The following is a 26,512-nucleotide window of genomic DNA, read 5'->3' as shown; positions in this document are numbered from 1 at the left end:
AACAGTGGGATTTGTGAGTCTGGAACTCAATGGAGAGATAAGAAATAGCAATATATATTTGGAAATTGTTAACAAGGTAATAGAAGCCTTGGAAATGGATAAGAGTTTTAGGTGGAGCGTATAGAATAAGCAAAAGCAGGCCTGAGACAGACTCTGATGGATACGAAATGTGAGTGATAGGAACACAGAGCCTGCTAAGGAGACTAGGGCATGACCATGGAAGTAAGAAGAAAAGCAGGGCTCAAGGAAGGGAAAGGAAGAGATTGCTTTAAGGAGCAGTCAATAGTGTCAAATCCTGCCATGGAAAGGTTAAGCTGGATAAGGATAAAAAGTGCTCAATGGATTTACTGACAAGGTGAGAATAATTTCAGTGAAGCAGCAAAAGCCATGGCTGCACTGCAGTGCTTGGAAAAGAAATGGGCAGTGGCTGCAGACAGCAGAATGGAGAAGTTGATTGAAAGTAAAGAGGGTGGTAACACCAGGGGGATGTGCTATCAAGGAAGAGTTTCTGTTAACATGGGAGAGATTTGAGTATGTTTATGTGACAGTTTTGTGCATCTGAAAGAATGATACCAAAGTGTGGAAGGCCTGGAATTCTATGTAGAAGACTTTGTTCCAAGGCAATGAGCCATTCGAGGCAAGAGATGGCATGTGCATGGTCCTGGAGAGGAAGAAATATGGTGGAACTGGGTATTACTACTTCTGAGGGACATCCCACCCTAAAGAAACTCATCCTGCTTTAAAAAGGAAGCATGTGCTTAGTTCTGGCTTCCGGTTGAGGGTCTCAGCAGAATCTTTCACCATGTTTTTCTGGCAGTCTTTACAGCATTGCATTAAAATTATTGTCTAATTATCTCAACTTTCTTGCTAGGACAAACATCTTGTTAAGCTTTATTTACTTTGCAATTATTCCAACCTTAATATTACAATTGGATACATTTAAAAGGCTAGTTCAGCAGTCAATCCGCGATTTGATAAAGGGCAGTGCCAATGCTGTAGGTTTTTTGTCCTAAGATCCTTAAAATTCTTCTTCCCTGCCACGCTCCACATGTCAAACTGTGTCATAAACAGCACCATAGGAATAAAAGGGAAACTCATTTCAAGTGTAAATTAGTGCATGGGGCAACTGAGGGAGATAGAAGAGATCGGGAGGTTTGATATATTTAAAGGAAAGAATCCCAGTCATTATATTTAGAGCAAAAGCAAATCTCAAAGTTGCTTCATAAGCAAGATTTAATACAAGACAATAAATTTAGACCCAAATGGGAAGGTCTGTGACCTTCAATATCTCCTGCCTTATTCATAAATCACAACATTGATCAAATATAAATTAATGTATGAATATGTATATTTGTGTATAGGAACTCATGAAACCTCATTTATTATGTGAGAATGCAGTAGAAAGCAATTTTATATTATAAACACCTAAATTAAAGCATTTAGCATTTTTAAAAATCTTAGTCAAGTGGATCTTTGTGCAACTTATCTACATGAATCTATTTCTTACATCTCCCCCTCTCAAAAGAAAAATGTGTGGTGAACTTCACTCCTGCTACAGCTTTTGCTTTGGGTTCTTGGGAAGATAATTTCAGACTAAGGAGTGAGCATTATATGATAACTCATTAAAAGAGGTGGCGAGAAGGACTTTCAAGGGTTTCATTTGTATTTCATTCCAATGACAAACATATCCTGGGAGTAGCTGCTGCATGTTTTCGCTTTCTCCCTTGATTGGATTTTTTTTTTTTTAGAAGTTCTTCCCTTCAAATAATAGTTATTGTTTAAACTTAAATATCAGACAGCGAATATTTTTGTATATTCTGTAAGTAAATGTTTAGTTGTACAAGCTGTTCACTGGTACATTAAACAAGATTTAGTAGCTTTTAACAAAATATCACGAAATGAGTCCTTACGGCATGTCTCAAAAAGGGTGTCAGTAGTAAATCACTGAAAATTGTGCCTAATTGGGAAGGTAGGGAAGGAAAAGATCACTTTTCAGTATGGGTAATAGCAAGATTTCTTCTATAAACCCATCTCTATATCACAAGGTCAGGAGTTTAAGACCAGCCTAGCCAAGATGGTGAAACTAAAAAAATGCAAAAAATTAGACAGGCCTGGTGGCAGGCGCCTGTAATCCCAGCTACTCAGGAGGCTGAGGCAGGGGAATCACTTGAACCCGGGTGGCAAAGGTTGCAATGAGTCAAGCTTGCGCAACGGCACTCTGGCCTGGGTGACAGAGTAAGACTTTATCTCAAAAATAAATAAAAATAAATAAACCAACCTCCTCCAGAGCTTACTGCTACAAATGTGTTGTTAGAGAAGCAAGACATAAGGTTCTAGGAGGGCTGGGGAAACCTAGGAGTAACAGAAAAGGTTTAGTGTTAGGTAAAAGTCTCTTAGGCCTTTGATCAGAGGGGTGGGGTAGGACTGTGCAAATGGCCTATGGGCACAAAATAAGAAATGCAAGTCACAGTTTAGTCTTCTCAGTCTTTGTAACAGTCTAGACTATTTAGGAAAGTATGTGTTCAATTAAACCTGACTCCTAAGAAACGAGTTTAAGGCAATTAGATATAATAAATTAATCCAATATATAAAGTGTCCTGTTATAATTTCAAAATCAAGAAATTTAGAGTACTTACTGAGTTGTACTTGAAATGTGATCAGTGTGAAAAAAAACTGCTGGAAGTGTAAAACACACCCTGGTTTCAAAGGCTTAGTGCAAAAGAACCGTAAAATGTTATCAGTAATTTTATACTGCTTACATGTTGAAATACGATTTTGGACATAATGAACTAAATGTATTTATTAAAATTATGTTTCTTCCTGCTTTAAAGGGATCATTTAGAAATTTTAAAATTGCATTCTTACATTGTATCTGTAGATACAGGATCATGCTGCTGGCTAAGATTAATCTGACAAGACTTGGTACTAAAGGGATATTGGGCTGGTCACATCCTAAGATATAGGAAAGTAATAGGCATAATTTTTAACAAGCCATTTAAAAACATCTCCTAAAGGCCAGGCACGGTGGCTCACACCTGTGATCCCAGCACTTTGGGAGGCCCAGGCGGGAGGATTGTTTGAGCCCAGGAGTTTGAGAGCAGCCTGGGCAACAGGGTGAGAACCCAGTCTCTACAAAAGATAAACAAAATTAGCAAGGCGTGGTGATGCGCGCCTGTCGTCCCGGCTACTAGGAAGGTGGTAGGATCTCCTGAGCCTATTAAGTCGAGGCTGTAGTGAGCCATGATAGAGTCACTGAACTCCAGCCTGGGCGACAGAGGGAGACTCTCGTCTCAACAACAAAAATAATAACCTCTAGAAATGATAGCCATTGCGTGAGATTACCCAAACAATACTGTGAGGAAGAGTGTCTAGTGAGGAGGAAACGGGATTCACTTCCTTTAAAAGCCCCAAAGGTCCCGGCGCGGTGGCTCACGCCTGTAATGCCAACACTGGGAGGCCGAGGCGGGTGGATCACTTGAGGTCAGGAGATCGAGACCAGCCTGGCCAACATAATGAAATCCCATCTCTACTAAAAATACAAAAACTGGGTGGGCGTGGTGGCGTGTGCCTGTAGTCCCAGCAACTCGGGAGGCTGAAGCAAGAGAATTACTGAAACCCGGCAGGCGGAGGTTGCAGTGAGCCAAGATCGCGCCACTGCACTTCAGCCTGGGCTTCAGAGCGAGGCTCCTTTTAAAAAAAAAAAAAAAAAAAAAAAGCCCCAAAGGACTGAAGTTCAGCACCTCCAGGCTGCTGATGTAACCACCCTGCTGGCAGGGAAGCCGGACCAGCGGGGCGTGGGAGGGCCGGGCCCCGTGGGAGGAGCATTCCTGGGTCCGAGAGGGAAGGCCCGGGAGCCACGCGGCTCAGGAAACCTCCCCCGCGAGGGGATAGGAAGATACTGCGCGGCCCCTCCTTCCATGACTCTCCTTAGGCCCTTCCTCAGAAGGGCGCGATCTCTTCCTCAACCCGGGGAAACAACGCCCTAAAGCCTGCGCCTGCGACTCTGCTCCAGGGCGCTCACACAGTGACTTTTCTAAAAGAACCCAGCCAGGTGGGCTACAGTGTTGGGAGGAAAGAAATCCAGGTGTGCGCTTCAACCGCACGTGCCTTAGCCAAAACCCCGCTCAGCCCCTAGTTTTAGCCTCTGCAGCAGCGCCTTCGTCCCCCTCCTTTTTCCCGCCCCCGCCAGGGACGTCACAAAGAGTGACATGTAAATCGAACAATCACAGTCCCTCTCCGCGTGTGCCAGGCGGGACTGGAGAGGGAGGTGGGCGGGGAGAGACGAAAGGAGTAGGCTTCGGGAACTGGCTGGTCCCGGTCACCCAATCAGAGAGTTCTGGGGAGGGGAAGGGCGGGGCCCGAAGGAGGGTGGGGGGTGGGGCTGGGGAACGGAGTTGGAAGGCTGAAGGAGGAGAAGGCGGGCTCCCAGTGATTAAAAGCAGCCAATCAAAGCGCGCCGGCTTCCTTCGGAGAGCGGCGTGGGGCGTCGCCGCCGCCGCCGCGCGCGCAGTGGGCTGGTTAAGGCCATGAAACAAAAGAAACCCTGAGAGGGGAGCCGCTGCCACCTCCACCAGCCCGCCCCGCCGCCGTCCCCACCCACCCACCTAGTTACCTACCTCTGCCTCCTTCCCCTGCCCCTCCACCCCGCCCTCTCCAGTCTCCGGGCGGCTCTGGCGCTCCTCGGCCCGGGTGCCCAGCCCCGCCGCCTCCCCAGAGGAAAGGTGTTTGCGCGCTGAGCAGGGCCCGGGCCCTGTCCGCCATGGGGCTCGCCGCCCGCCGCGCCTGACCTGGCCGCCGCCGCCGCCACCATTGACAGCGCGCCGCCGCGATGCCGAGCGGCAGCTCCGCGGCCCTGGCCCTGGCGGCGGCCCCGGCCCCCCTGCCGCAGCCGCCCCCGCCGCCGCCGCCGCCGCTGCCGCCGCCTTCGGGCAGCCCGGAGCTCGAGGGGGACGGGCTCCTGCTGAGGGAGCGCCTGGCCGCGCTAGGCCTCGACGACCCCAGCCCGGCTGAGCCCGGCGCCCCGGCGCTTCGGACCGCGGCGGCGGCGGCGGCGGCGGCGGCGGCGGCGCAGGGCCAGGCCCGGCGGGCGGCCGGGCTGTCTCCAGAGGAGCGGGCTCCGCCCGGCCGGCCCGGGGCCCCGGAGGCGGCCGAGCTGGAGCTGGAGGAGGACGAGGAGGAGGGGGAGGAAGCGGAGCTGGACGGAGACCTGCTGGAGGAGGAGGAGCTGGAGGAAGCTGAGGAGGAGGACCGGTCGTCGCTGCTGCTGCTGTCGCCCCCCGCGGCCACCTCCTCTCAGACCCAGCCGATCCCAGGCGGGTCCCTGGGGTCCGTGCTGCTGCCAGCCGCCGGCTTCGATGCTCGGGAAGCGGCGGCCGCGGCCGCGGCGGCGGGGGTGCTGTACGGAGGGGACGATGCCCAGGGCATGATGGCGGCGATGCTATCCCACGCCTACGGTCCCGGCGGCTGCGGGGCGGCGGCGGCCGCCCTGAACGGGGAGCAGGCGGCCCTGCTCCGGAGGAAGAGCGTCAACACCACCGAGTGTGTCCCCGTGCCCAGCTCCGAGCACGTCGCCGAGATCGTCGGCCGTCAGGGTGAGTGCAGGGGTGGGGAGGTCCAGCTGGGCATGGCCCCGGGCGTGGGTGGGGAGGCGAGGGAAACGAGCGTGGGGCGGAAAAGGCGAACCCGGCGAGGCCCCCCAAGTCCACGGCGTAGGGGTCTGGGAGGAGCCGTGGGTTGACCAGATGTGAAGATGGGTCACCTTGCGAAAACCCACGCTTTTCCTCTTGTTTCGTCGGGTAAAAAGTGTGAAGTTTCTCGGCCACCCAGCCCGGTGGTGGTCACGTTACTTGGGCTGTATTCGTGGAACACCAGGCTGGCGTGGCACCAGAAACCTCAGTGAGGTGGTAAAAGGACGGGCCCTAGGAGTTGTGGGCTCGCTGTTGGGTACGGAAAGCTTCGAGATTGCAAGTTTGCGCCGCCGAATGTCTTCTAAAAGCGCTCAGCCTCCCTTACGAGAGCTTATTCAGATGGAAAAAAGGACAGAAATGGAGGCCTGTAGACAGAGCTCACCGAGGAGGGAAGGGATGTTTAAATGGTTGGTATCAGCGCCATCCCCCGCGCTCCTCCGCTGTTCAGAAACTTAGCTTTGGAAAAGCAGCCCAACTCTCTGCCGCCGGTCTTACTGTATTCCTCTCGATAACGTTTTAACCCTCGGAAAGACACACTGACTATCTTTTAGAACCGTTCAGTGTGCAGGATGAAGAAAAATTGGACAGTAAGGTAATTAAGAAACTTTATGCGTTTATACAGTTTTCAGTTAATTCTCTTCTTGCCAGCACACCAGTACTGCAGACAGACTCCTCCCACATTGTTCAGACAAAGGACCTATGTCTCAGATTCCAGGAGTAGATTTGTGAAGGTGGGGGAAGGGGATGCCTGGGGTACCTCTGTGTCCAAGATTTTTAGGGAAGGTCCTAAGCTCTTTATGGTAGCTTTTTCTCTTTTATGAAAGGGGCAGATGTTACCTGCTGCCACCTCATGACAATATGGTTTAGCCGGGTTGCTGCATACCTCTTTACTGTTAGGTTGAGAGTATTGTTGGGGTCAAATAGAGATGATGGCGCTGCTGCTTAAATGATCTCATCTTTCCCAAGTGGTCTAAAGTACACATAAATAAGAGAGGTCTGTCGAAATGGTGGTTTCACATATCAGAGTTGGCTCATTTCTTTCTTATCTGTAGGATTTTAATAAAAACTCATCTGAAATCTGGAAAAAGGAAATAGCTTATTTCAGATTGCCTGATGATTGGCACTTAAAAGACACTGTTCAAAGCAGGACCTTTCCATTGAAAGGTTTATGCCTGTCGCTCTTCTGGTTAATGAGTTTCAGATACCTGGTTTGTTTGGTTTTGGCCATACTTAGGGTAATAATCCAGGAGAAAACTTACTTACATGGGATAAAATGACAACATCTCAATTTGGATCAGAATGAGTTGACCATTCATGTAAGAGCATTGTACCAGGCTTGTATTTTGCCACGTATTGAGTTTGTGGTATTGAGTTGAGAATGTGAATTTAATTCAGACTTTCTGCCCTTAAGAAGATAACAGTGTAATAAACAGTAGAATGGCACTAACTATAGTATATTTAGTGTGACAGTCTCAGGTAAAAGAACATCTACCCTGAGGGCCTTGGAAAATGGGTAGCAAAGTTTAACAAATGGAGATTGAAAAACAGTGAAGGCACAATGTGAGGAATGGTGTGGAGGACTAACCTCAAGGTATAAGTGGCAAGTAGTGTTGTTTTGATGCTTGAGGTCTGTAGAGGGGAGTGATGGAAAAGGGGGAAGGCAGGTGATCACGCCAGAACGAGAAGAAGCCTGAATGCCACATGAAAATGCCACTTCTCAGGACAAGTTGCTTCAGTGTGCTTATGATAACACTCTAGAGTGACAAAGGAAAAGAATATTTACATGCCAGTTTTACTTAGGGACAAGATAACATATTTTATAGATTTAGTTTAATGCAAACTTTTGTGCTTCACTATATTAAACACCCCTTAAAGTACTGCAGAATTGTCCTTACTTGTGTACATTGTTGTCTTTATACAAATCAATTTTTTAAAAGTGAAGTGAATTCCAAGTTTTTATTTCATACCATCTATATTACATGATAGGAAATGAGATAAAGCCTTAGTTTTTCTTTTGAGATCTGTGCTTATTTGATTAATAAGGAAATGTTGAATTTAATTATGTCTTAGGACATGAGACAAATTGCTGGCTATTCCATTTGCACCTAATATTTTCCCAGAGTTGACAATAGTGTAAAAAGTGTGTCATCATCCTCTATCTTAAAAGCAGAAAATCTGGTCCGTTTGCTATTTTGAACCATTCAACTTTTCGATCACTGACTCCTTTGCCACCCCCGTGTCCCAGCAGCATAGTCATAAAACCTGTAAAGTATTTGCTCACTCAAATGGAGAACGAAGTGATTTCTAATGTTCACATCCTTTTACGGTGTGGTCATTTCCCCATGGGAGAGAACCTGTCCTGAGTGAATAAAAAACAGGGCAAATCATTTCATTTTCTTGTTTGCTTTGAAGGAGCTAAATTTTCATCCTTAAGATTAAATTATCCATTTCTGCCATTTTATTTATTACCTGAAGCTATAATTTTCTGTTTGAGATCTCTTAATTGGTTTTGGAAATAATTATGTCACAGATGGAGACATTTATGACTTCAGTTCTGAAGCAAAGAGCAGGACAAATGGAATTCTGAGTCACATAGACTAGCAACTCATGTGGATGGCTTCCGAGTTCCAGTGTATTTCTAAAAAACAAATTACCGCTTTTGATACTGATGAAAGTTGGCAGAGTGTTTGACCTCAGATTTATACTCCCCAGTAGCATATGGTCATTTGTAAATGTTAAATTGGCCTCATTTTTTAAAGCATTGCATCTATTGTGAAACAACAATACTGTAAAATGAAGCCAGGAACTGAAGAAGCTTGTTGATATAATCAAAGAAATTTTAGACTATGGACATCAGAAATAAACCTGACAACAGATTTTAAGACCTAATTTTATAAACTTAGAACGTCTCTGTTTTTAAGTGTAGTACCTGCAAGACACATTACAGTGATTAACAGGTCTAATTTAAGTCAGCAGGTTTTGTTCCAATTTGTATAGTCATTTATATCTGTTTAGACTAAAAAGTGAATTAAAATAGAACTCCATACTCATTGTTCACTACATTACAAATTAATACTAAATGTCATAAATTCAGTTGTTTAAAGACTTGTAACCCAATATTTTATATTATTATTTAGGATAAATGTGTATCTTTCATTATTTTCATTAGACTTTAATTGATGGTATGTGTGTTCTCTAGCCAACATAGTCTAGAAAAGTCATCTCTAGCTTCTTTTTATTGTATGCTCTACCCCAAAAAAATGTGCATACCCCCAATATCTGGATATTTATATGTGAATAGTAAGTGTGCTTAATATATTACACATTATAAAACATAAAATTCCTTATAACAATTAATACTTTACATTGTTTCAAGTTGTCTTCTCAGTTTCTTAGGGTGGAACCACCCTACAAGCTCTAACAACTGAAATAAGGTGTATACGTCTGTGAACAGGAGAAAAAAAGAAAGCTTGGTCTTGCTGTACATAAATTTTCTTAAAGGAGAAATACATATTTCATGAGAATAAATAGTTTCAAAATGATACTATAGCACAGTGTCTTTTTCTTTTATGGGGATGAGGGTTCATTGTTGGCCTTCTCTTTTCTTGGTACTATTTTAGATGCTTCACCAGTACCGTTTAACCCTGCTAGGTGTGATTACTGCCATTTAGAGAGGTAGAAACTGAGGTTCTGAGAGCTAACTTGCTCAAATAGTGGAGTTTGGATTTAGCATAGTTTGACATCAGAAATAAAATTCTTTGCACTCTACATTGCCACCTCAGTATTGAAGCATGCTGCTCGGGAAGGTTAATATTTTGGATTAACTTGTGCCCTAATCGTAGGATACTGAATTTCTGGTATGCATGATTTAAAATATCACTATCCAAATCAGTTTTCTTGATAAAATTTTTATGTCTACTACCCACAAGGCACAGTTATAATTGTAATATAGTTCTAATGTGTCTAGCTAAAAATTCACTGTCATTTGTAGTTCTGAAATATATGAAAATATGTGTATATATAGACACTAGCTTTAAAAATTAAATGTAATTTTTCTAGGCTTTAAAATTTAAATTTTGTTGATAATGGTTTGTATTAGCTCTGGGACCCTTGAGAAAGGGTTCAGTTATTGAAATTGTTTTTGCAAATGGGTGGGGAATCTACTGCCTTTTCTTCCTGCCTTATTCAGCTAATGAACTATTCTGATTCACTAGGGAGGAAATGGGAAATGAAGTGGTAATTGAAGGGTATATTTTGTACCCCTTGGTTACCAACAACCTGAAAATGATCCAGGGAACCAAGTAGTTCTGTTACTGTGTTAGAGATTTCTACCTAGAAAATTTTCAAAAAATGTTTATGGGTTGGAATTCTAGGTGGTTCTTCACAGCTTAAGTTTTTAAGGAAAGGTAGTATTTAGTTACAAGATAGCACTTAATATATTACTAATTTGGTTTTGGGTACTTTTGCCTTAAACTGATTATAAAAATGTTGTAGTGTGTGTATTTTAATATGAAACTACATATTGTAAACTACTACACCAAACTGCCTGTAACAGCCTCTGTTCAACTGTGATATATTGGAAAGAGCCAACAATCAGAAATAGATATTCCTATGCCAATAACTCATTGTAATCTTGAACAAGTCACTTAAACTCCCTAGGCTTCAGAGTCAGTCCTCTTTTGGAACTGGGCGTAATCATATCTACAATTCCTGTAGAGACTCTGGAAGATACACAAATAATAAATCTACGTATATGAAACTATAAGTGGTAAACAACTTTACTTTTGTTAAGGTAAATCTGAAATTAATTTGGAACCAGTGTTTAATCATGTTCATCTTCTTTGGCTTTAGCAGATAGTTTCACTCATTATATTCTCTAACGTAATAGAACTAGAACCAACGGTTGTCTGAATGCCTTTTAGATACTTGGCACTTTGGTCAAGATAGACTTGTTATGCTGTGGTTAATGAAGAACCCCAAGACCTCATTGTTAACCACAGTTTATTTCTTGTTCAGAGGGGTTCTGCTCACCCTGCTCATTTTAGGCATTCAGGGACACAGGCCAACAGCAGCCACCATCTCCAGTGTTAATGATCTTCCATTGTGCCAAAACATGAAAGACTATGACATAGCACACACTGGTCTTAAAATGTTAGACAGATCCAAAAGTAATACTTACCACATCTGCTCATATTTAATTAAAACAAATCATCTGGCCACACCTAACTTCAAATGGTGAGAAAGTACATTACAACTGTGTGCCCACAAGGAGAGCCATGATGACTACCACAGTACTATTTTATAATTTATGGGATTGTTATGGAATTCTAAACAGTGTCATTTCTGCCATGTAGAATTTGTAACCAAATTCAAAATGAAAAAGTAGATAATGTTCATAAGATACTAAATGTATATTTGCACTTAAAAAAAAAAGCTTTTTAAGAAGCTCCAAATAGATTGTGGGTAATTATGTTTAAAACTCCATTAATATTCAGGTGATCCTTAAGTGATATGTTTTTTATTAAACTTCATTCTTAATGCTTCCCAACTGGCTTATATACCATAATTTGTGGATTTACTTTTAACATTTTTCCATGCTACCATTAGTTACTATCTAGAGAATTACAAAGATTAAATCTGATGTTTAAGCCTTGAAAATAACGTTCTATTAACAAACCCAGATATACTAAACTGAATGTATGCATAGCCTAATACTGTTTGAGTAGTTCAAGTCTTTATTCTAAACTGGTTTTGAGAATTTTAAGTTACACTAACTATAGGACCTTTCCAGTGCCAGTGTTTGAGATTTAAGGACAATTCAAGTGTTTGTTGCCCATGTCCAGTAAGCACAGACTACAATTCATCATTGCATGCAGAGAAGCCTGGTTTGGTCACAAGTAAAGTTGTATCATGGAATAATAAGACTAAGTCTTAAAATAATAAAGAAAATCCTTTAATGAAAACTGCAGATGTAGTTGAAGGTAAGCGTAAAGAATTGGTCTTGAACATGATTGAAGGGGAAGTGGGGAGGGAATGGCTTCAAACTGCTAGAAAAAAATCTCCTAAAATGGTTACCAGTGTAAAAGTATATATTTGCATTTGGGGCTGACCTTTTTATTATTTCCCTTCTCTGTGCCTCCCTTTCCCTTTGCTTTCTCTTCTGCCTTTCTGCCAGTGCCATTTAGTATAATGCAGGAAAGGACATTGAACTTGGAGTTAGAAATCTTGTGTTTTGCCACTTGCTGACTGTGACCTTGGACAAATCACAACCTCTCTGAGCCTCAGTTTCCTCTTCTGGAAAAAACCTACTTCATCTACTTGTTCTTCCAAGGTCCTTCTCTCCTTTTTCCCTCATTTGTTGTAAGGATCAAGTTTGAGAAGATAGCATTAATAGAGATCCATGGTACAATTGAAAGTACAGAGATGATAAATTTATATATCAGATAAGGTAAATGTTTACTGCTACATTTCTTTTATACTCTGAACAAATGCTAGTTAAAGCCAAAAAAAAATGTCATTTTAGTAAGTTTTCCTAGGCTGTACCAGTAACTTAGGTAAATTATATTTTTTAAGTTTACAATATATCTTAAAATGTACTTAAAATCAGAGCTTTGGAAATGTATTTCCTGGCAAAGAATTATGCTAGCCTGGAAGAGACTCATTTACAAATGAATCTGATTCCATTATATGACACCCAAACAGATAATTATAAGGTTTCTGTTAACATTCTCTAAAGAGCATGAATGTAATTTCAGGCTCCCCAGTTAGGAAAACTGTTATTCCTTTCTTAATTTACACCCTCTTCTGGTTTTGTCTTTCAGGTTTACTAAAGGGCCAAGTAATAAACCTTTTCATTAAATACTTTTGATTGTCTTGTCTAAAATAAGTGAAAAAGGGAGTTTAGATTCTTCTCCACTCCTAAAAATACACAAGAAATATTCTTATTGGGATTTAGGAAAATAAGGCAGCTTGGTGAGAACATTGGTTTACGGGTCACTAGTTTATAACTTGACAATTTTAGGCTTCAGTTTTCTTCATGTCTAAAATGGGATTTGACTAGGTGATCTGTCACAGTTCTTATATTCTGATTTTTGTCCAAAGAGAGTCCCTAAAATTATGTAAAAGTAAACCATATTTCATATTGCCAGTTAGATTGAGAAGTTAAACTTCTCAGTTTTGCAAAGTTTATAAATATGTTTTATCTTTAGGAGTTTCTTTAAATGTTTTTAACTCCCTTTTAGTAACAACAAACGTGTCAGGTACTGTGCAAAAACTACATATATCATATCATTTAATCCATTCTTAATTCCACCAAACAGATAAACAGGTTTATGGAGGTATAAACAAGTTACCCAAGGTCTCATGCTGTTACTGTTTGAGACTTCAACATGCCTACGTCGGTAATTGGCAAAAGAACAAGTAGACAAAAATCAGTGAGGATATTGTAGAAGATCTGACTACTGATGAACCAAAATCACGTAAATGAACAACCAACAGTATAAGAAAAGAAAATAGGTCAATATCTGTACATGAACATTTATCAATAAATACTTTTAGTGCTTGAAGTTAATAGAAGTCAGCGAAGGTAGAATGGAATCTTAGTCATCTTTGCATTCCTAATATGGGTTAAAGTACCTAAAACAAAGTAGAATACTTCCTGTTTATTTAATTGAGCTGAATTTTTTTTATTATAAACTTGCCATTTTATTGTGTATCATCGTACTTTCCATATTATGTTAATTGGGGTTTTCTTACCTCTTGCCTTTATTCCCACCTTTTTTTTTTTTTGAGACAGATTCTCACTCTGTCCCCAGGCTAGAGTGCGGTGGTGCAGCCCAGGCTGGAGTGCAGTGGTGCAATCTCATCTCACTGCATCCTCCGCCTCCCAGGCTAAAGTGGCCCTCCTACCTTCAGCCTCCCCAGTCACTGGGACCACAGATGCACACCACCACACCTGGCTAATTTTTTTTGTATTTTTGCTAGAGACGTGGTTTTACTATGTTGCTCAGGCTGGCCTCAAACTTCTGAGCTGAAGCTGAGCTCAAGCAGTCCACCCACCTTGACCTCCCAAAGTGCTAGGATTACTGGCATAAGTCACACCCAACCTAACAGCTTTTTATTTAAGGACATAGTCAACCTCAAGTTGTTTGGCACTTTTGTTTGAAGTACAATAGATGTTACTTGACTGAAGGCATTAAATGTTTATATGAATACTAATAATGAAACCAAAATCACTTAAATGAAGCTGTTTGAAATACTGTCATAGTGATCCCTAAAGGGAGACAAACAATATTCTTGACTTTAGAAGAACTACAGGGAAGACACTTGAACCCTAAAAGGAAAGCTGTTAGTTTTATATTGTGCATTTAGGAATACATTGCATTCTTAAATTATTTATTACTTAAAATGTTGAATTAATGTTGTATACACAAGAAACATGCTTTTTGGGGTTTAGCTGATATTCATCAGTCTTTGAAGATAGAATACTGGAATTGATTAATTGAACTAATGGCAATTCCATATTTACTGTAACAGCTTAATACAGCATTTTATGTTCTGTAAAATGAAAGGAGCTTTTGAATATTTTGTCTAGACCATTCCAAGGGGAAAGGGACCTTATTTTGTAATCATTAATACAACCCCCTCATTCATTATATATCATGGAATGTGTGGAAATGATGTGTTTTTAGGGGAAAATAGTGTGATGAAAGGATTGTGGAATTAACTTGGGCTGAGCACTTAACTGAATAACAGGCATTGTAGTAAGCATACATTATTTCATATAATCTTTGCGAAAAGCAAATGAGGGAAGTATCTTTAATCATAGTTTGACCTAACGTTGAAACAGCAGTTTCCCAGTCATGCAGCTACTCCATTTTTTTGCTTATTGTATTGTTTCCCTTGAACTGGACCTTAGTGGATTCATATATGATAGCATTGTATATAATAATGAGTTGTGCCTATGTTTGTATTATTCTTGAGTTCATGGAGCTTTTCACACATACAGTTTTATCTTTTCCAAATTGCCATGTTTGTTATTCAGATAACTTAGGGAGGAAAAGAAATACTAGGAGGGTTTTCCGAGTTATGTAAGGAAATACCTGAGCAGAGACAGAAGAGGAACAAGGCATGTTTGGGGGATGAAGTCTGGCAGAAGGTAGGTTATGGCCACTAAATGTGTAGAAGGGGTGGGGATTTAATTTCAGGCCAGAGTTTTCTTTTTCTTGAAGGTAAAAAGAGCTACTCAAGATGTTTAACTCCACTCTCTCTTTACCCTTTAAAATAAAAACCTCTTGGGAAATTTTTGAAGGAAATTAAACCCCAAGGACTGCCAAAAGTGAAAATATGCGCATAATGCAGTTTTGATGTTTGCTTGTAAGGGTTTGAGCTTTCTTCAGTCACTTTATATTTGTAGCTAATGTATAAAATGAATGGAAAACATAATGAATTTAATTTCTAGAAAACAAATTCCTTTTTGCAAAAATCTGCAACACAAGTACTTGATGTTCATAATAGTAATCACATGTAGCCCCAGCCTTGCATTCTGTCCTTCGTTCTCAGCATTTTCCGTTTATCATTGTGATAGGCTTTGAGGTGATTCTCCCTGTCTTGTCTCTTGCATCTTTTATGTTCCCACCAGTCTTAACATGCATATCTGATCATGTTACCTCTACCCCTAAATTTTTCTACTATAAGATAAAGTTGAAATTTCCTTGCCTGCCATTGAAGATGCCTGTCTCTGCATGCAGCTTTATCCCCACCATTCCACTGTCCAGTCACTTGAAGCTCTCATACTACTGAACCCAGTTGTCTGACTTTTGATTCTCTGCTTTTGCACTTGCAATTCCCTCTGCTCTCCTTCCCATCTGTCAAAACCACCTTCTTTAAGCCTCAGTTCAAATGACTTTAAAGTTTTCTTTTATTTACTGTAAGTAGTAAAGTCATCTCCTTTTATGTGTACTTACTGCTTTGTAGGTACCTTTAAACCAGTTGTCTTATTCAGTATTGCTTTACTCTTTTCCCTCTAGACTGAGCTTGATAGCAGAAATGATGCTATTTCCTTTATACCACCTGGAAGTGGCACTAGCATTTTTATAGGGAATTTAACATGTGAATGGGTAAGTTCAGGCATTAGGCTGAACTTTATCTCACAATTGATAAAATGCTCTTAGAGTTCACCCCAGCAATGATTTTGTTGGGAACACCTGGGGTAAGTAGAAGCCACTTTTTCTTGTGTATCATGTACGAAACCACTCATCTCCCAACATAAGCATAATCACCTAGTAAGAGTCATTGTCAACGCTTGGCTTATATATATTTTTCCCTATTTGATATTCTTATTTTAATGTTTAATTATTTGTTTATTATAGAGATGGGGTCTCACTATGTTGCCCAGGCTGGCTTGAACTTCTGGCCTCAAGCAGTTCTCCCGCCTCTGCCTCCCAAAGTGTTGGGATTACAGACATATGAGCCACCACATCTGGCACTTATTTGATTTTTAGGTTTTTCCCTTCACCTCTTCCAATGCCTGTGATTCCCTAAACCTTTCCTGACCCTATGTTATATCTGTTCACTGCCCTGGACTTTGGATTACTAATCCTGAATTGGGATTTAAAAGCTAGGTACTTAGAAGAAAAAGGAAAATCATTGAAGGAAAGGAGAAAGGTAATGTCGTTGGCAGAGTAATCCCACCCACCTAAAGAAGTCCATATCCTAATCCCCCAAGAACTGTGAATATGTCACCCCAATTGGCAAAAGGGATGTTGCAGGTATTTATGCAGATGTGATTGAGGGTATGGACCTTACTATGGGGAGGTTGAGATCATCTGGATGGTCATCTTGGTATAATCAATCACATGAGTCCCTAAAAGCAGAAAATTTTTCCCAGTTGGGCCTGAGATCTGAGAAAGAGAGATTTGAAGCATGAGAAGGATTTGGCCTCCATTGCTGGCTCTGAAAATGAAAGGAGTCACAAGTCAGGGAATGTAGATCGCCTCTAGAAGCTGGGAATGGCCTTCAGCTGACACCCAGCAAGGAAACTCAGTCCTCTCACTGCAAGCAATCAAATTCTGCCAACAACCTGGATGTGCAAGGAACTAGATCCCTCAAGCTTCTTGCAAGAAACACAGCCCTTGCAAACACCTTGATTTTAGCCCTATTGAGACCCATATCAGACTTCTGACCCACGGAACTGTAAAAAATAACACATATGTAAAAATAATAAATTCATGTCATTAAAGCCACTGTGGTAACTTGTTATGACAGTGTTAGGAAACTAAAGCGGGTAATGGGGAATTAAAGGATAGAGACATATTTTTGGACTTTAATTGAACTAATGGCAATTCCATATTTACTGTAACACCTTAATATAGTATTTTATGTTGAAAGCTGCTTCTTAATTCTTTTAATTTTGAGGCAGGGTCTCACTGTGTTTCCCGGACTTCAGTGTAGTGATATGATCTCAGCTCTCTGCAGCCTCAACATCCTGGGCTTAGGTGATCCTCCCATCTCAGCCTCCCAAGTAGCTGGGACCACAGGTGCACACCACCACACCAAGCTAGTTTTTTATGTTTTTTGTAGACAGGGTTTCACCACATTGCCCAGGCCGGTTTCAAACTCCTGAATTCAAGCAGTCCTCCCACTTCAGCCTCCCAAAGCATTGAGATTACAAGCTTGAGGCATCACAGAGGGCTACAAGCTACTTCTTATAATAATTCTTGAGAGCTTGCTAGAAGTATCTTTTAGGGTATTGAATAAGAATGTAATAATCTAAGATTTTAGTCTCTGTTCTCTTGGGGCAGTGATTGTGGTGTTTTTAAGGGCTCTGAGAACTCTCTAGTAATTTTTATTGCTTTATAACAGTTACTGCTAATTTAGTAGCTTAAAACAACACATTTATTAACTCCATTTCTGTAGGTCAGAAGTCTAGGCATGGTGTATCTCTTCATGGTCTCACTGGGTTCAAATCAAGTTATTGGCCAGGACTGCCATGCTTACCTGGGGCTCATGTCCTTACCCAAACTTGATGGTTGTTGGTAAAATTCATTTTGAGGGAGGATTGCAGGATGATGACCTCCATTTTCCTTCTGGCTCACAGCTCCTAGAAGACACCTAAAGTTCCTTGTCTTGGGATCACCACAGGCAATTTACAACATACATTGTTTGCTTTCTTCTTCCAGTTTAACCAGAGCACATCTCTCTGATTTCTGAGTCAAGCTAGAAAAAAATTTGTTTTAAGAGACAGGGTCTCTGTTGCCCGGGCTGGAGTGCATTGGTGTGATCATAACCCACTGCAGCCTTCACCTCCTTATTAGCCTCCCATGTAGCTAGGACTCCAGGGACATACCACCATACATGGCTTTCTTTTTTTATTTTTATTTTTCCATTTTTGTAGAAACAAGGTCCAGCTTTGTTACTCAGCCTGATCATGAACTCCTGGCCTCAAGCAGTCCTCTTGCGTTAGCCTCCCAAAGTGCTAGGATTACAGACATGAGCCACCACAATCAGTCAAAAACTCTGCTTTTAAGACTTATGATTAAGTCAAGCTAACCCAGATAATCTGTACAATTTCACTATTTTAAGGTAAACTGATTTGGATTGTAATTGTATTTGCAAAATCTCTTCACAGAGGCCTCCTAGGTTAGTGTTTGTTTAACTGAAAGTATGTGTACACTAAGGCCAGTAATCTTGGGGCGCCATCTTAGGATTCTGCCTATCATACTGTCAACTGAAGCTTTTTAAAGGATTTAGTGGTGAATGATGAACAGCTCCATGGACTTTTATTTTCTGCTTAATTGTACACTACTGATGACCTAAATGTTAACTCAATCCTTTATCACATGGTGCTTTTTCTATTGGGAAGTGGGAACAAATGGTACAGGTAGGCCATGTGGTCTTTTTGCTACCATCTAAAGGTACCGTGGTTTAAAAACAAAAACAAAAAACTTGAAAAATCCTGCTCTAAGTGTTCAACATATGTTGCTGGTGGCTAGAAAAATAATAGGTTTTAAAAAATTCAATGTTACCAATATATCTGGGCTCTCTGGCCTCCACAAGCTACTTTAAGTGACCATAGAGCAGAACTACAGTATTACCATTTTCAACTGTATGGAAATTTCATCTGTAAAGTCAGATCTTAAACCCAGGTTTTCTCAATAACCACACTCCCTCCTCTTCACTATCACTATACTGGTTCTTAGTTGCAAGTACATCATTTCACATGTGTTATAGAACTAGAAAGTGGCCTTAAAGATTATGTTGTCTGGTGATTTTAAACTTTCCTGACAGCAAAAAGAACATTTGACATTGCAGCCCACTATATATTTCACTGAAACATTCAGAACATAGTTCTTTTTTTAAATGCTGATTGCAACCCACTGAATTGATATTGCAACCCATGGTTTTGAAAAACACTGAAGATTACCTTCGTTTCAATTTCTTTTCTTTAACCCCTCTCCCAGCAACAGAGGACCTCCCCCTTTTAATTGCTAAGGCTAGGAAAAGCTGTCTTTACCCTGGGTAGGCAAGGCAGAATCCTTTGCTATATCAGGGAATGAGAAGACCAGAGTTCTGGCTGCAGCCAAAGGGTTTTAAAGTGAAACGTAGCCCCAGCACCAGTGATTTAGGAAGGGAAAATGTGAGGTAAGCTGGAGACTTTTTCTTAGGGAATTTACTTCCAGATCAAGATAAAATTAGTTCTCGACCTCGTAACGGTCAAGTCTAGGTTTCTGCCCATTGATTACCTTAAATACAGCTTGTCATGTATGGGTTTTTATCTGTAGCTGTAAGAAGCATATTCCTCATATTTTAAAACTTCAAAACTTTGTTCAGCTTTGAGGCTACGAAATCATTTACTCTGCTGTTTGTGCACAGTAGTCCCCACTTATCGAACAGGGATGCCTTCCCAAGACCTTAAGTGGATGCCTGAACCACAGAGAGTACCAAACCTCTAAAGAGGGCAGTTTATACTCTGACAGCTAAATATGAGGGTCCTTTGCCCCACTCTTACTAGCATTGTTACAAGATTTTTGTTATTTGACAATCTTATAGGTGGAAAATAATAAGTCAGTTTCCATGAAAATGGGATTTTCCATCTTCAGAGCCATTTGTATATTTTACTTGGATGTTAGCTGTTTCTTTCACCCTTATTGGGTTTCTGTTGTTTTTATTTGTAAGGGAGCATGAGTATGTACGAAAGTGAGAGAAATTAGCCATTTTTAATGATATTATAAATACTTCAGATTTTTTAAATTCGTTTTTGGTGACTTGTGCCATGTAGCAACTTAAAAAATACAGTCTAATATGTTGTAATATGGCTTCTGAATTGTATGTCACTCTGAGATTATAAATTCTGTGGTTTTTAAAAACATATTTTGAGTTTTAAAATAAAAACTCAATTTAAAATACTCAAAAATGCTTATACCCTTGTCATCTGCAAAATTACAAAACAAGATTGTTTTTTCTCCTTTAGTTTGTTTCACCTTTTAAAAACTACCTATTTGAGTAGTCCCCATTAGAATGTATTTGTAGTCTAGAAATGATGTTAGTTGTTTAGAATTCAGAATATGTGTTCCTATAGAAGTAATGTTATGATTGGTGAGGTTTCCTATAATCCTTAATCTGCGTTTAGGGTACTGTAATCAAAAGATTTAGAGAAGTGAAGAAATATTTTTTTCTATCTTTATTGGTAGTGGCTTAAGCAGGGTTGGTGGCCGGGCATGGTGGCTCATGCCTGTAATCCCATCACTTTGGGAGGACAAGGCAGGTGGATCATCTGAGGTCAGGAGTTCAAGACCAGACTGGCCAACATGGTGAAACCCTTGTCTCTACTAAAAATATTTTTAAAAATTAGTCAGGCTTGGTGGTGGACACCTGTATAATCCCAGCTACTCGGGAGGCTTAGCCAGGAGAATTGTTTGAACCCAGGAGATGGAGGTTACAGTGAGCCAGCATGGTGCCACTGCACTCCAGCCTGGGCAACAGAGTGAGACTCTGTCTCAAAAACAAAAACAGGGTTGGCTTTGCTGTCTTCCTGTTACTTTTTTCCCTGATCTGCAAAATCAAATAAGTACATGACCCTTTGGGGTGTAGACCAGGCCTTTCTCCCCTGTCTCAAGGGTGGCCTTTGCTCAAACCATTTGTCTTCTCTCTACCCAGTGAACCATGCATTAAACACCTATTTATTAATACCAACCATAGGCTAGATAGTGTTCTGTGGACCTTCACAAATATTTCCTCAGTTAATAATATACTTATTAGGTATTTAACAAAAAATATTCTACTTATAGTATCTGACATTTGCTTATAGTACCCAAAGTATGTATTGAGAGGGATTTTTACATAGTTTTTTAATTTTATTTTTCTTTTATTTATTTATTTATTTATTGTTTTCTAATGGGTTAATATTAGTAAGGGATGAAAGGGACCAACCCAAACCCTTAGACGAATTCCCCCTTTGTCCTTAATACAATTTGCCCAGTGTTTTTCTGCAGGATATTGTCTTATCTCTTGTTAGGAACATAATTCTGGCTGATTGCCACCTTGCCACCTTGTCAAGTTGTAGCCCACTGTAAACTTACAACTCCCCTGAGTATAGAGTATGACCAGTTCTGTGTTTATACACCCCTTTCAGAATTTCTTAAGCATCTCTCCCTCAGTCACTTATTGGCCAATAGAAAGTGATCTCAATTCTCCACACCAAACCACACCTGCTGTGCTGAATGAGAGAACCTCCTGGACATTTAGCCTTTATAAATGATAAGTAGATGTGGAAGTGTTGCGCACTCTGGTCTTCTAACTGATTTTCTATCGTGGAACAAAAGCAGATATAGGTTGAACACACCTAATCTGAAAATCTGAAATCCTAAATGCTCAAAAAGCCTCAGATTTCGTTTTGGAGCTTTTTGAGCACCAGCATAATGCTCAAAGACAATACTCACTGGAGCATTTCAGATTTTCAGATTAGGGATGCCCAGCTGGCAGGTATAATGCAAATACTCCGAAATCTCAAACATTGCTGGTCCCATTGTTTTTGGATAGGGGATAACTCAACCTGTGTAGTCAACACCTAGTGCTTTGGGAATGTTTAGGAAGGGCAAACAAACCAGTCCCATGTTGTGCAAAAAAGCAATCAGGTCACGTGCTTTATTTAGAAAGCATCATATGACTAAAGTCATAATAAAGAATACTAATTTATTGGGGACAAAAAAGCAAGGGAAAGTTTGAGAAAAAGACATGCTCAGATTGTGACACTTAACCTTCAGTAGCACCTAGCTGCTTTATTTTGACGAGCCAAGAATAGCATGATATATTCATGAGAACAGATCTATGCTGGCAAGCTCAAGTTAGGGTCTTTGAAAAGTGTAACCCCAGAGTTTTATGCCTTGTGTATTTGACATTTTAAGTTACAGTTTGAAGCCCTCTAATTTTAACATAGTTGGCATATAGTAATCTGTAATTAATCAAAAAAAAGTTGGTTAAAATGGAGAATTATGAAAAGTTACGCGTATGTCTCTTAGATGTTTTATTTTAACTTAAATATACTTAGGATTTGGGGTCATGGCCTTTTATTTGAGTTTGTGTCTGTCAATCAGAGCAGTCCTTGAATAAAACCACACCCAGCACCCACATTCCATACAATCTCCAGTATCTATTTCTTTTAAATGCAGCAGAACTACACAATGATTACAACATCATTCTATATTACTTTTTTTATCCCAGCCCTTTACAGCTGTCTCTCCTATTCATAATTCAATAACAGCTTTTTTCTTTAAGATACTCCTCTTTTTTGCATTCATGTTTCACTAGTTTATGCAGTAATTTAGATAATTTAGTTATTAGCGTGAGTACACCTAGTGTAAACAACATGGGAATAAACAAAACTGAATCATAGCAGGCATAGAATTTAACTGGTGGGAGCAGAAGTGAGATGACCTGCTAACCACAAGTACTGTGTTTTTGTCATCAACTGAGTTTTACAGAGGAAAGAGTAATGTTAAGTTAAAGTGATTAGATAATTAGGTGGAATTCATTTTAAGAACTTCTCTCAGATAATTGTGAAAATTGGGGTTCTTGGACTAGCAGAAAGACCATAGATTTTAAGTCAAACTAGATTTACCTCTGGCTCTGCCACTTCTTAGCTGTGTGAAAAACTCTAAAACTTACCCATAATCAGATATTTAGCTAAAGAGGTGCATTCTGTGATTTGTCTTTATAAATATTATTGAAGTAGATGTTGATTCATATGAAATGTTTTCTTTCTAACAGGTTGTAAAATTAAAGCACTGAGAGCCAAGACAAACACGTATATCAAGACTCCTGTTCGTGGTGAAGAGCCCATTTTTGTGGTCACTGGAAGAAAAGAAGATGTTGCCATGGCCAAAAGAGAGATCCTCTCAGCTGCAGAACACTTCTCCATGATTCGTGCATCTCGAAACAAAAACGGGCCTGCCCTGGGAGGATTGTCATGTAGTCCTAATCTTCCCGGTCAAACCACCGTCCAAGTCAGGGTCCCTTATCGTGTGGTAGGATTAGTGGTTGGACCCAAAGGAGCAACTATTAAAAGAATTCAGCAGCAGACCCACACCTACATAGTAACTCCAAGCAGAGATAAGGAACCTGTCTTTGAAGTGACAGGGATGCCTGAAAATGTTGACCGAGCACGGGAAGAAATAGAAATGCATATTGCCATGCGTACAGGAAACTTTATAGAGCTCAATGAAGAGAATGATTTCCATTACAATGGTACCGATGTAAGCTTTGAAGGTGGCACTCTTGGCTCTGCGTGGCTCTCCTCCAATCCTGTTCCCCCTAGCCGCGCAAGAATGATATCCAATTACAGAAATGATAGTTCCAGTTCTCTAGGAAGTGGCTCCACAGATTCCTACTTTGGAAGCAATAGGCTGGCTGACTTTAGCCCAACAAGCCCATTTAGCACAGGAAACTTCTGGTTTGGAGATACACTACCATCTGTAGGCTCAGAAGATCTTGCAGTTGACTCTCCTGCCTTTGACTCTTTACCAACATCTGCTCAAACTATCTGGACTCCGTTTGAACCAGTTAACCCACTCTCTGGCTTTGGGAGTGATCCTTCTGGTAACATGAAGACTCAGCGCAGAGGAAGTCAGCCATCAACTCCTCGTCTGTCTCCTACATTTCCTGAGAGCATAGAACACCCACTTGCTCGGAGGGTTAGGAGCGACCCACCTAGTACAGGCAACCATGTTGGCCTTCCAATATACATCCCTGCTTTTTCTAATGGTACCAATAGTTACTCCTCTTCCAATGGTGGTTCCACCTCTAGCTCACCTCCAGAATCAAGACGAAAGCACGACTGTGTGATTTGCTTTGAGAATGAGGTAATTGCTGCCCTAGTTCCATGTGGGCACAACCTTTTCTGCATGGAATGTGCCAACAAGATCTGTGAAAAGAGAACGCCATCATGTCCAGTTTGCCAGACAGCTGTTACTCAGGCAATCCAAATTCACTCTTAACTATATATATATTACATAAATACTATATCTCTATATGGACTCGTAAAGGCATGGGTATAATGGTACCCCCCAGTAAACTTCCTAATGAATTCTTATGACTGTTATCAGGCTTTATTGGGATTAGGCTAAAGTTGTTAGTAAACTTATAAAAGGCTGCTATGGTAACACTAAACCTAAGTGGTCTCTTGTCTATTAGTTTGGTTTGAATTATTAATACTATCCTGTAGACCCAGAGACATAGCTTATATAAGATTGCTAAAGCTGAAGTTCAACTTGGCTGAGTGAAGATAATCATAGGTTGTGTGAGCCTATGAGAAAAGTGTATATGTTTAAGATTTCAAAACAATGGTTCCCAAAGCCTAACCACTTTAAGAGTTTATGGAGGGTACTTGGCATTACAGACGACTCATACACTTCCAGTGCTGCCTTCTTTACACTGCCAGTTTTGACAAAACAGGTTTGTTTGTTTTTTATTTTACAACAACTTATGCCTAATTCTGCAGGATTGCAAGTAACTTTTTAATGCATTGTGATTACTTATTGGTAATAATAGGGCTGATGGCAGTTTACTAGATCACTGGTTATAATTTGGGACAAAAACTGCTACATCGACTTTCATCTCGCCCAGAGTGCTCAAGGCTGGTGTGATCAGTGGATCAGGAATGCAATTGTGAATTCCTGCCCATTGCCTCTCTTGATGAATGTGGAAATGGCCACCTGGGTTTTCCCATATCAGGAAGGGCTTTGGGATGGCACCTATATTGGCTAATAATTGAGGATGCGAACATTCCATTCATTAGTCTGATTGAGCTGTTAATTTTTAGACTATAGATCAAAATGTGAAACATTTTATGTTCAATCCATATTTGTCTTGCACATTATAAATATATTTTTATTTTTTAGTAATTTAGGGGAGGGAGGAGGGAGAAAGGGATAATGATGCCCTTGGCATAATTCACAAAAGCAGCTGTGACAACCTCCAATCAGTTTACTTCATTTCAAAACTATTTCCAATCACAAGGAAAGATTTCTTTAAAATACACTTGTACATTTCACCTGTGGATGTCTATAACTTCATCCTCAGTATGTTCCCAAATCTGTGCTGGCATTGAAAGGACAAAACATTATACTGGTGGATTTTTCTACTAATTATTTTTTGAAGCATTATTTTCCCAACACAAAAGAGCTTTTTTTCTCAGTATAATGAAAATTGAAATCCTATGTGTATTCAATAGTAAATAGACAAATTTTATTTTTTATTTCCACTTGAAGAGTTACATTTCGTATAAAAGTTTACAAATAACGGTTTTTATTTTGATTTTTTCAGTATAAAAAAAGTTGCCTTGATGGCATATTATGATGTAATGCTAATTGCTTGTAGGATAGTAAATGTCAGTATTGAAACTTAATCTCTAGCTGCCGTCTTGTAGATATGAACGAATGTTCACCAAGCATGTATTTTGTATTTTGTTGCATTGTACACTGCAACTAATAAGCCAAGGAATCGACATATATTAGGTGCGTGTACTGTTTCTAAAAACCACAAACTAAGAATGATAAATTATCGATATAGTTTAGTATTTGCTAATTTTACTACACTCTTTTGTTATGTATATGTAGGGAAGTCATAGGGATTATAAATTCAATTTGAGTAAAATTTAAAACCATATATTTTATGATAAAGGGCCTTTAACTTAAGATGGCCAAAGCACTGATATTATATATTTGCTGTAAAGAGAATTATAAGAGTTTTATTTTTCTGATATTAAAAGTTACTTAATAAAGACTTGTTTCCATTAACTTGAATGTATTCTCCTTGGTGTTTTTCATGTAATCATCAGCAGTTTAGAAGATTAGTTATTTAACTGAATTTAAAATTTCCTTTTATAGACTCTGTTCCCCAGCCAGCTATCTGTGCTCACTCTTATAGTTATTTGGTGTGTGTGTGTGCTCTTGGTTTTGAATGTGTCACTTACGTTCCTGTCCAAGTTTACTTTTTTCTTAGAGTGTTACATTATAGTAAATTGGAGATTTGGCTGGTGGTAGATTTAGCTGCATGTTTGTGTAGTTGACCACAAACTACTACTGATCTAATTGTAAATAGTAAATGACTTTTTTTATACATTGTTACTTGAAATCCTGAATTCAACTTAAATTCTACTTGGTTTGCATCCTTTGTTTATGGATTTTTGTCTCTTTATCACCAAATCTGTAAACCAAATTCTTTTCTAATACAAAAGCTCGACTTTACCTTTCAGGTAAAAGTACCTCTGAAAGTTTGACAAAAATATTTCTCCATTTATGGTATTCATTTGATACAGATTGGAATAAACA

General features: G+C 40.2%; 1 protein-coding gene across 1 annotated transcript; it reads left to right on the top strand.

The window, feature by feature from the left end:
* Positions 1-4,274: 4,274 nt before the first annotated feature.
* MEX3C (mex-3 RNA binding family member C) lies at positions 4,275-25,984 on the top strand. The gene is made up of 2 exons (XM_032259508.1): positions 4,275-5,591; positions 22,953-25,984. Exons 1-2 carry the CDS (start codon positions 4,829-4,831, stop codon positions 24,176-24,178), a joined length of 1,989 nt encoding a protein of 662 aa, XP_032115399.1. The 5' UTR covers positions 4,275-4,828; the 3' UTR covers positions 24,179-25,984.
* The last annotated feature ends 528 nt before the right edge of the window (positions 25,985-26,512 follow it).

The sequence above is a fragment of the Sapajus apella genome, unplaced genomic scaffold (assembly GCF_009761245.1).
Source record: "Sapajus apella isolate SASKATOON/1434 unplaced genomic scaffold, GSC_monkey_1.0 scaffold109, whole genome shotgun sequence".
Classification (NCBI taxonomy): domain Eukaryota; kingdom Metazoa; phylum Chordata; class Mammalia; order Primates; family Cebidae; genus Sapajus; species Sapajus apella.
The sequence above is the reverse complement of the archived record's forward strand: the minus strand, read 5'-3'. Positions and strand labels throughout refer to the sequence as shown.

Excerpts from the sequence above, each read along its gene's own strand:
- MEX3C (XM_032259508.1), top strand. The coding sequence starts at position 4,829 with ATGCCGAGCGGCAGCTCCGCGGCCCTGGCCCTGGCGGCGGCCCCGGCC. Across the intron at positions 5,592-22,952 it reads CGAGATCGTCGGCCGTCAGG|GTTGTAAAATTAAAGCACTG; the intron begins GTGAGTGCAGGG and ends TCTTTCTAACAG.